The 11,502-nt window shown below is 39.2% G+C and overlaps 1 protein-coding gene across 1 annotated transcript in view; it reads right to left on the reverse strand.

Moving 5' to 3' along the window:
* Nucleotides 1-838: 838 nt before the first annotated feature.
* LOC122264087 (uncharacterized) overlaps nt 839-11,502 on the reverse strand; it is a 55,025-nt gene continuing 44,361 nt past the window's right edge. The window contains exons 7-11 of the mRNA XM_086546394.1: nt 6,857-6,958; nt 4,839-4,907; nt 2,447-2,722; nt 1,862-2,213; nt 839-1,099 (exon numbers count right to left, since the gene is read on the reverse strand). Of these exons, the coding sequence (XP_086402520.1) occupies nt 900-1,099; nt 1,862-2,213; nt 2,447-2,722; nt 4,839-4,907; nt 6,857-6,958 (999 nt within the window). The 3' untranslated portion in view covers nt 839-899. The remainder of the gene's footprint in view (nt 1,100-1,861; nt 2,214-2,446; nt 2,723-4,838; nt 4,908-6,856; nt 6,959-11,502) is intronic.

Below are 11,502 nucleotides of genomic sequence, written 5' to 3' on the forward strand. Positions count from 1 at the left end.
GCACCTTCCTGAGGCAGCTTCAAGCAGGAGTAAGAGACTTAATGAAATCCTACCACCATTAGACTATTTGTAGGTACTTGTTCAAAAACTCAGGATAGCTATGAAAGAAACTGGACACACTCCTACGTGGGCAGTGTGTTTGTTATCTTTCTGTTACGCTGTTGTGCTCTCACTGATACTTATCAAATGTTCTGTCCATTAAAACACGAACTGTGTCTCATCAGCATGGAAGGTGAGTATCTTTATTTCTCAACATCTGGACCAAATGTCCCTCATTTTTAAAAATTCATATTGTAAGTTTAACCTCATCTTGTGTATTTCCCAATTGGTGTTAAATCTAGGGGCAAACCTGGTCATTGCTAACCTTACCTTCACCATGTTGTCTGTGTCGGGTCGTTTCTTTATTTATAACTACTTTTTCACACAGGAAAAGATGACTGTGACATGATAACCGCCTTGCATCTGCCTCAGTCGACTTTGATCCCACTATATACATAACACGGCCCATCTTGGCTCTCATCTCGTCAGATGGGCTGCATTCAGAAACCTTTCACGGTAAACCAGTCTGTACGAAAAGCAGAGACCTAATTCTCTGCCGATTTCTGTTTTGACTGAAAATCAATGGATCAAGAGTCTTTCGAAAGCAAAAGTAATATACTTTATTTTCGATTCTGTTTGTATTCAAAACAGAAAATGCATTGTTGAGACAGGCTAATCTTGAGGCCAGCTACCATGCAGTCTCACAGTCACCCAAAGCACTCCTTTCCCTTCCCTTCCCTCCCTCCCTAACCCCCACCTTAAATCCCCAACCCCTCTCCTCCTTTCCCTTTCCCTCCCTCCTAAATCACTCTCCCCCCCCCTTCCCATATCTCAAGAACCCACATCCTCAGAGCAAGTTCTTAAGACCAGATGAAGTAGTCCCTGGGACAAGCACCAGCCGAGCCGCACCACGTCGTCTCTTCGAGCACGGGGCACGTCTTCCCGCCCCGGCGCGCGTGCTTCAGGATAGTCCTAGTCCTCGTCTGCTCTCCAATGCCACACGTCTTGCTACAAGGCGACCACGCAGACCACTCTGTCACGCGGCAGTCGCGGGGAGGACCTGTTGGGAAGGGACAGGAAGTTTAAGGCACTTACATGCAACTGGCATCTGGGGCTTCGGAAGGGTAAGGTTTTAGTTTTTTTAGGCTTTGTAAAGTTAGTATATCAGGGTTTCGTTTATATATTTGGAATGACTACCATTTTCATATTGGATGGTGTTGATATTGACACATATATACTGTTTTGAAGTCTGAAGTTCTGTTCATGATGTGTGTCCAGTGTTTTTTTCTTCCTCTCTCTCTATATATTTCCCTCTCTCTTTACTTATTATCTTTTTTCTATCTGTTTTTCCCCTTTTCCTCTCCTTCAATAGTCAATGTACCTAACTTAATCCATCTGTGTTTGAGTTTCTATTCCAAAATGGCTGCCCTTATTTTACTGGTGGCAGCAATGGGATACAAACTGCAGGCGAAATCATAAATGTAATGAAAGTGACAGTAGCATGATTAAGAGTGGCATTTTCATGGGTGTGATGTTCAGGGAAATGTGTTCCTTTATAGCTCTTCGAAGCTATACCTCTAGCGAGTGTCCTTATGTTCACAAGCAAGCACTGATGATTGTGAGAGAATGGACGTCTTTTGGATCACTTCTATTCTGCCTGAACCATGTCTGTTTTACACCGGCCTCCCTCCCCCATCCTTTCTTTTCTATCCCCCTTAGTCTCCTTCCCTTTCCCTCACCGTCTCACTCTCCTTTCTTCTCCCTCTCCCTCTTCCTCACACCCTCCCCCTCCCCCTCTCCCTTCCCCCCTACCACCACTTACGGATCTTCCTGAGCTCCATCCTGCGCCTCCTCCTCTGCTCCCTCCTCTGCTTCCTCATCTTCCTCCTCTGCTCCTTCTGGTAGTTCTTGACGATGTCGTCGATGACCGCCATGGCGTCGCCGGTCGGGATGCGCTTCTGGGGAGTGGACGACCTCCCTCTGCCCGCATACTTTGCCTGCGTCTTCGCCGCCTTGTCCTGCACAGGCCCTTCCTCCCTCTGCCGCTCGCGCATCTCCATCTCTATCTCCTGTTCTTGTTCTTGTTCTTGCTGTTCTGCGTTTTCTTGGTCGTCTTCGTCCTCTTCTTCTTCTTCTTCGTCTTCGCTCTCCACTGAGTTGCTCATGAGGGAGACCTGCCAAGCGCAAATCAAAACAATGAAGGGAGATGATAACCTGATTAAGTGACTTTCTTCTTTCAGACATTTTTTTTTTTTTTTTTTTTACTATTTACCTTGTGGACATAAATACGAGTAAATTAATGGATGAACGTGATAAGAGATAAGGAAAGGAGAAGCAAATCCAAATGGCAGACGAAAATTAGTCTTTTTTTTTTTTTTTTTTTTTTTTTTTTCCTTTCGAGTCTCACCCTTCTGTTGGCGGTCAAGTCTCTAGTCTTATCAGGCGAGAGGGCGTTGACGAAGGCGTTCCGGGAAGCTTCCTCTGTCTCCGTGTCGTAGGGTGACCTCCAGGGCGTGGCCGAGGGGCGTGGTCCGACTCCCGACCGATGGTGGGGGCGGTGGCGGTGGTGGCCGCGGAGGGGCGTGGCGGGAGAGGGTGCGGGCGTGGTGGTTGTAGTGGTGGTCGAAGTCGAAGTCACGGCTGGTGTGAACGTTCGGACAGAGGTGACGTAAGACACGTGGTTCTACAAAAGGAAGAAAAACATATGAAAAAAAGAGAAAAAAAGGCGTTGACAAGAAAAATAACAGTTCAAAATTACAAATTCGCGTGACCACTATTTTTCACCACTGACTTGCATTACGATATATAACAAAGCTGCAAGAAACCATAACAAAAAAAAAAAACAACGGACGAAGAAACATATATATTTCAGTCAAGAAAAAATTATACAATTTACGATGGATAAATTTGGACAAGCTATTACTGGAAGGAATATTACTTTCGTTAAGTTAGCAACATGATTTTCTTACAAGACTGTTTAACAATTGGAAGAGGAAGGAGAGAGAAAGATAGATAGATAGAGAGAGAGAGCGATAGAGAGATGGAGAGAGAGAGAGAGAGAGAGAAAGATAGATAGATAGATAGAGAGACACAGAGAGAGAGAAAGAGACAGAGACATACAGAGAGAGACAAACAGACAGAGAAAAAGAGACAGAGACACAGAGAGAGAGAGAGACAGAGAGATAGAGAGAGACAGAGACACAGATAGAAAGAGACAGAGACACAGAGAGAAAGAGACAGAGACACACAGAGCGAGAGAGAGAGCGAGAGAGAGCGAGAAAGAAAGAGAGAGAGAGAGGCGAGACCGACGACATGTGACAAAAGGGGAAGGGAGAGGTGCAAGGGAGCACTGTTGGGGTTATTGCATTCCTTCAAACGGGAGTCAAAATGTGTGAGTCTTCAACGGGTCACTGGAAAGGGAAGGAGGAGGAGGAAAAGAAACAGGGAGGAAGAGAGCGAGAGGGAGGGAGGGGGGGGGGGCGTCTTCGTCTACAGGAAAAGTAAAGAGGCGAGAGGAGGTGGGAGGTGGGGAGGGGGTACTAAGAGGAGAATACGGAAATAGGGGAAGGAGGAAGAGAGGTGAAAGGTAGGGAAGAAGGTCGTGGAATGGGAGAAGAGAGAGGGAGAGAGAGAGAGAGTTAGAGAGAGATAGAGAAGAGCGGAGAGAGAGAGAGAGAGAGAGAGAGAGAGAGAGAGAGGGAGAGAGGAAGAGAGAGAGAGAGAGGAGAGAGAGAGAGAGAGAGAGAGAGAGAGAGAGAGAGAGAGGAGAGAGAGGAGAAGAGAGGAGAGAGATAGATAGAGAGAGAGAGAGAGAGAGAGAGAAGAGGAGAGAGAGAGAGAGAGAGAAGAGAGACAGAGGAGAGAGAGAGAGGAAGAAAGAGAGAGAGAGAGAGAGAGAGAGAGAGAGAGAGAGAGAGAGAGAGGGAGAGAGAGAGAGAGAGAGAGATAGAGAAGAGCGGAGAGAGAGAGAGAGAGAGAGAGAGAGAGAGAGAGAGAGAGAGAGAGAGAGAGAGAGAGGAGAGAGAGAGAGAGAGAGAAGAGAGAGAGAGAATGTTAATCATGCAAGCGAAATATACCAATATGCTCTTAACATTAGGCGGTTGTTCAAATTGATATTAGGAAGCGATGTTGCAAGTATCGTTGATAGCCAAGCGAACTGAAGTTTTAAATTGCATGCAACTTTTTTCAAAGCTTATATCAGTGTCCGATTATACTTCTTATTTCCCCTTCTCTTTTTTTTTCTTTCCTTCCCTGATTTATTGACCTGTCTTCTCTTTCCCTTTCGTATTTCATCCTCGGATTTCTCCTTTTCTTCTCGTCTTTATGCAGCTTCTCTCTTCCATTCATTACATGATCTATTCTCCTTTCTTATTCCCTCGTTACGTCTTATTTCTTTATTTTCCTTCTATTCATCACTCATTCTATATTCCCCCTTTCACTCTATTTCTTTTTTTATTGGTTCTTCGTCTCTCTTCTTTCTCGCTCCCCCCCTATCTTTCTCTATTTACTTCACGATGTATATATCTTTCTCTCTATCCACCCCTTTTATCCTATTTTTCCTCTTCCTCTTTTTGAGATCTTTCTCCATTTACCTCATAGTCATACCTGCATTTTTTTTCTTTCAATCTCTCTCTCTCTCTTTCTCTCATCAAGCATCTTCCCTACCTTACCCTCTCTATTCCGTTCTTCGTTCTCTCTCTTTCGTTCTTCCATTACTTTATCATGCTCTCCTATCTCTCTATAACTCTTTGCCTTTCCTTTATCATGCTCTTCTCTCCTCTCCTTTCCTTTATCAGTACCTGGTTGCGATCGTCAATAACCTCAGGGTCTGCTGCCGTATCTATATTCTCAGGGACTGAGGACTTCAGCTGAAAAAAAAAAAAAATAGAATGCCGGAAAAAGGTTCAGCATTATACATATAAAAAAAAGGGAAGGGGAAAAAATAGAGTGACATTTGCAATCGTGCAAAGGCGTGGCTGTTCTTTGTCTCTGTCGACAAATAATTGTTTGTTTCTTGATAAGAATTTTCTGGTTTTTTTTTCGTTCTCTGTCTCTCTTCGTCTTTCTCTCCTTTTATATATATATATATATATATATATATATTATATATATATATATATGTATATATATATATATATATATAATATATATATATATATATATATATATATATATATATATATTATATATATATATATATATATATATATATATATATATATAATATATATATATATATATATATATATATATATATATATATTATATATATATATATATATATATATATATATATATATAATATATATAATATATATATATAATATATATATATATATATATATATACATATATATATATTATATATATATATATATATATATATATATATGTATATATATATATATATATATATATATATATATATATAATATATATATATATATATATATATAATATATATATATATATATATAATATATATATATATATAATATATATATATATATATATAATACATACATTGTGTGTGTGTGTGTGTGTGTGTTTTTGGTTTGTGTGTTGTTGTTGTGTGTGGTGTGTGTGTGTGTGTGTGTGTGTTGGGTGTGTGTGTGTGTGTGTGTGTGTGTGTGTGTGTGTGTGTGTGTGTGTGTGTGTGTGTGTGTGTGTGTGTGTGTGTGTGTGTGTGTGTGTGTGTGTGTGTGTCCCTTTTTCTTTCCCTTTCCCTCTCTCCAATCCCCTCTTCCCCCTTTCCCTTTTCCTCTCCCTTTCCCTCTCCCCCACCCTCCCCCCCTCCCTCCCTCCCCCACCCACACACCCCCACCCTCCCTATAACCCCCCTCTCCCCCTCCCCCCATCCTCCCTCCCTCCCTTCCCTCCCCCTCTTCTCCTTTTTCTGAACCTCATCCATTACACAACGAAGCGAAGAGGCAATGTGACCAGCTAGCTCCCTGCGGCTGTGAAATTAAAAGTACCTCCATTGAAATTCTTCCGGGCAGATCTCTTCTAAGATATCTTTCTCGTGTATTTTTTTGGAGGGTCTGTTAAAGGTATGTGATGTTTAAGTCATTTTCCCTTTTTCTTCTAAATTCTAGTCCTCTGGCAATGAGGTACAATATATACTTCCGATGGAATTTATTTATATATATTAGTCTCCGCTAAAAAAAATCCGGTGTAACCGTTTTCTATCTTGAAATCTCGCTGCTTCCACCGAATAAATAAATATATAACATAAGGAAAAGAGAGAGAGGGAGAGAGTGAGAGTGAGGGAGAAAGAGAGAAAGAGAGAAAGAGAGAAAGAGAGAAAGAGAAAGAGAAAGTGAAAGTGAAAGAGAAAGAGAAAGAGAAAGAGAAAGAGAAAGAGAAAGAGAAAGAGAGAAGAGAGAGAGAGAGAGAGAGAGAGAGAGAGAGAGAGAGAGAGAGAGAGAGAGAGAGAGAGAGAGAGAGAGAGAGAGAGAGAGAGAGAGAGAGAGAGAGAGAGAGAGAGAGAGAGAGAGAGAGAGTGCGAGTGATAAAGAAAAAGAAATAGATAGATAGATAGATAAATAGAGAGAGAGAAAAAGAATGAAAGAAAGATAGATAGATAGATAGAGAGAGAGAGAGAGAAGAAAGAGAAGAAGAGGAGGGGGAGGAGAAGGAAGAGTAGGCATAGGAGGAGGAAGAAGAAAAAGGAGAAAAAAAGACAAAGAAGTAGAAGTAGAATGAAAACAAACAAAAAGACAAAATAGAAAACGAAGACACACACACAAAAAAAAAAAAAAAAAAAAACACACAAACACACCACAGAAGCCAGAGGCCCACACCCCCTTAGCCTCACCTCGTCGCCGTAGTGTTTATATGCGATGTCTTCAATCTTGACCACGTCGTATGCCGTGCCGTCCACGGGGTCAAAGTGCTCGCTCAGGGTGTACTCCTTCATCTGCAACAGGTGGATGCCATGAGGGAAGGCCTTTTCGAAGTCGTCGGCTTTTTTTTCTTTTTTTTACCGGTATTTTTATTGTTATATTGTTTTGTTGTCTTTTTTATTTTTGTTTTTGTTTATTTATTTATTTATTTTATCTATTTATTATTATTATTTTATTTTATTTTATTTATTATTTTTATTATTATTATTATTTTTTTTTTTGGGGGGGGGGGTTATTATGATCGTTGTTATATTCATGTGTTTTTTTTTATCAATATTGTTATTATTACTGTTATTATAATTATAATATTATTGTCATTATAACCATCATTATCGTCAACATTATTTATTTCTTTAATGATAATAATGATAACGATGATGGTGATGAGGATAATAATGATGATAATAATGATAATGATGATACTGAAAATGATGATGATAAAAATATAATAATAATAATAATAATGATTATACCAACAATGATAATAATAATAATAATAGCATTAATAATGAGGATAATATTAATAATTACACAATAATAACAATAAAAATAACAATCATCGTTATCATTATCATCATTATTATAATGACAGACGATAAAGATAAAATTAAAGATTAAAGATAATGAAAATGATAAAAAAAAGATAACAGCAAAATAAAAGCAAAGATAACAACCTAAATAAACTACAGTACACCCCACAGACAAAGGTCATTTTCCCTTCGAAAGGCCAACAAATACAAATACAGAACACAGAACGTAGAACACAAAATACAAAACACAGAACGCAGAACACAGAACAAAACACAGAACGCAAAACAGAAAACAGAACATAGAACACAAAACACAGAACGCAGAATGCAGAGCACAGAGCACAGAATGCAGAACACAGAACAAAACACAGAACGCAGAACGCAGAACACAGAACAAAACACAGAACGCAGAACAGAAAACAGAACATAAAACACAAAACACAGAACGCAGAACACAGAACAAAACACAGAACGCAGAACAGAAAACAGAACATAGAACACAAAACACAGAACGCAGAATGCAGAGCACAGAGCACAGAATGCAGAACACAGAACAAAACACAGAACGCAGAACACAGAACAAAACACAGAACGCAGAACAGAAAACAGAACATAAAACACAAAACACAGAACGCAGAATGCAGAGCACAGAGCACAGAATGCAGAACACAGAGCACAGAACACAGACAACAGAAAACAGAAAACAGAAAACAGAAAACAGAACACAGAACACCAATTTTACTGCATAACGTGCTGAACATTCAACCAGCAGCTAAACACAAGCCTAACAAAACACAGCGCGGGCGTAGTGACGATGTCGCGCGTTAACAAAAACAAACAAAAGGTTCAGCTTCTGTAAAAAAAAAAGAAAAAAAGAAAGAAAGAAAAGGGAAAAAAAAGGCAGAGAGAGAAAAAAAAAAGGCGAATTACGTAGACCTCTGCATGCATGTCAAATGCCAATGCTCAATATATTCGTTTCTCGTTTGTTTATTCTCTCTCGCGAGTTCTCTCTCTCTTTCCTTATTTCTCTTTCTCTCTCTCTCTCTTTCTCTTTCTCTATCTATATATCACTCTCTCTATCTATCTTTCTCTATCTATATCTCTCTCTCTTTATCTCTCTCTCTCTCTTTCTCTCTTCCTCTATCTATATATATCTCTCTTTATTTCTCTCTCTCTCTCTCTCTCCCTTTCTCTCTCTCTATCTATTTCTCTATCTCTCCCTCGCCCTCTCTCTCTTTATCTCTCTCTCTCTCTCTCCCTCTCTCTTTCTTTCTCCCTTTTCCTGTTTGTTTTCTTTATCTTTTTCTTTCACTACTTCTTCCTTTCTCTTCCTTCCCCTCATTTTCTCTTTCTCTCCTTTCCCATCCTCCCACTCACTCCCTCTCTTCCTCTCTTCCTCCTCCTCCCCCACTCCCTCTCCCTCTCCTCCCCCTCCTCCCCCTTTACCTCTCCCTCTCCCTCTCCCTCTCCCTCTCCCTCCCTCCCCCTGCCCCCCCTCTCCTTGGGGGCAGATGTACATCAAACAGACAGTGAAATGTACCCCTCTTCTTCTCCTTCAATTGCAACATATGCAATTCACAAGGAGTCATGCAACAGGCGATGAAGTGTTCACGCGATGCACACGCAAGTCGCCACAGCTACCTTGGGCCCCTCTTGTTGAGTCATGCAACGGGCGATAAAGTGTTCGCCACAGCTACCTTGGGCCACGCGAGAGCTATGGCGACATTGCGACTGACACATATCACACAACGCCTTTGCCATTGCAATGGACAAGCTCGCATACTCTGGGTCATGGGGTCAGTTGAGGCGGATCTTGTGGGGATTATGCTATCTATAGTAATAATGAGATTGATAAAGAGGATGATGAGGATAATAGTAATGATAATAATAAAAATAATAACAACAGCAACAATAATAATAATATTAACAATAATGACAGAAATAAATAATGACAAAGATGATAATGATAATAATGAGAATAACAATATTATTATTAAAAAATTATAATGATGATAATAATAAGAACAATAACAATATTTCTAATAATCATAATAATCCTCATAATTATTATTACTATGAGCTTTATAATAGACATTTTGCATCTCTCTCTCTTTCTTTTTTCTTTATTTACCTTTTTTCTTTCTTTCTTTCTTTCTTTCTCTCTCTCTCTCTCTCTCTCTCTCTTTCTTGCTTCCTCACTTCCTCCCTTTCTCCCTTTTTTTCCCTCCCTCCCTCCCTCCCTCCCTCCCTCCCCCTCTCTCCCTCTCCCTCCTCCCCTCAATCCCTCCCTCCCTCCTCCCCTCTCTCCCCCTTTCCCTCCTTCTCTCCCTCCCTCTTTCCCTCCCTCCTTCCCTCCATCCCTCTCTCCCTTCCTTCCCCCTCTCCCTCCCTACCCTCTCCCTACCTACCCCTCTCCCTCTCCTTCCCCCTCTCTCCCTCTCCCTCCCTCCTTCCCTCCCTCCCTCCTTCTCTCCCTCCGTCCTTTCCTCCCTCCTTCCCTCCTTTCCCTCTCCCTCCCCCTCTCTCCCTTTCCCTCTCCCTCTCCCAACCTCCCTCCCTCCCTCTCTCCCTCCCTCTCTCCCTCTCCCTCCCCTCCAACAACAACAACAAAAACAATAAAACCCAGCACCATCAACGAAAAACAACAAAAACAAAAAAAACAGCACCATCAACGAAAAAAAAGAAAGAAAAAAAACCAGCACCATCAACGAAAAAAAAAAGAAAGAAAGAAAAAAAAATAGCACCATCAACGAAAAAAAACAAAAAAAACAGCACCAACAACGAAAAAAAACAACAACAAAAAAAAAAAAACAACAACAAAAAAAAAAAAAAAAAAAAAAAACAGCACCATCAACGAAAAAAAAAAAAAAAACAGTACCATCAACGAAAAAAACAAAAAAACATAAATAAAACCCAGCACCATCAACGAAAAACAACAAAAACAAAAAAAAACAGCACCATCAACGAAAAAAAAAGAAAGAAAAAAAAACAGCACCATCAACGAAAAAAAAAAAAGCACCATCAACGAAAAAAAAAGAAAGAAGAAAAAACAACAACAACAACAAAAGCACCATCAACGAAAAACAACAAAAACAAAAAAAAAGAAAGAAAAAAAAAACAGCACCATCAACGAAAAAAAAGAAAGAAAGAAGAAGAAAAAAAAAGCAGCACCATCAACGAAAAACAATAAAAACAAAACCCAGTACCATCAACGAAAAACAACAAAAACAAAAAAACCCAGCACCATCAACGAAAAGAAAGAAAGAAAGAAAAAAAAAACAGCACCATCAACGAAAAACAACAACAACAACAACAACAAAAAACAGCACCATCAACGAAAAAAAAAGAAAGAAAGAAAAAAAAAACAGCACCATCAACGAAAAACAACAAAAACAAAAAAAACAGCACCATCAACGAAAAACAACAAAAACAAAAAAACCCAGCACCATCAACGAAAAAAAAGAAAGAAAAAAAAAACAGCACCATCAACGAAAAAAAAGAAAGAAAGAAGAAGAAGAAAAAAAAAACAGCACCATCAACGAAATAACAAAAACAAAAAAAAAGAAAGAAAAAAAAAACAGCACCATCAACGAAAAAAAAAAAAAAAAAAAAAAAAAAAAAACAGCACCATCAACGAAAAAAAAAGAAAGAAAAAAAAAACCAGCACCATCAACGAAAAACAACAAAAACAAAAAAAAACACCAAAAAAAAAAAAAAAAAAAAAAAAAAAAACAACACAAAAAAAAAAAAAAAAAAAAAAAAAAAAAAACCAACACAAAAAAAAAAAAAAAAAAAAAAAAAAAAAAACAGCACCATCAACGAAAAACAACAAAAACAAAAAAAACAGCACCATCAACGAAAAACAACAAAAACAAAAAAAACAGCACCATCAACGAAAAACAACAAAAACAAAAAAAACAGCACCATCAACGAAAAACAACAACAACAACAAAAAAAACAGCACCATCAACGAAAAACAACAACAACAACAACAACAAAAAACAGCACCATCAACGAAAAAAAAGAAA

This window comes from Penaeus japonicus, unplaced genomic scaffold (genome assembly GCF_977035675.1).
Source record: "Penaeus japonicus unplaced genomic scaffold, GWHDUDI00000001_assembly GWHDUDI00000018, whole genome shotgun sequence".
Lineage (NCBI taxonomy): Eukaryota > Metazoa > Arthropoda > Malacostraca > Decapoda > Penaeidae > Penaeus > Penaeus japonicus.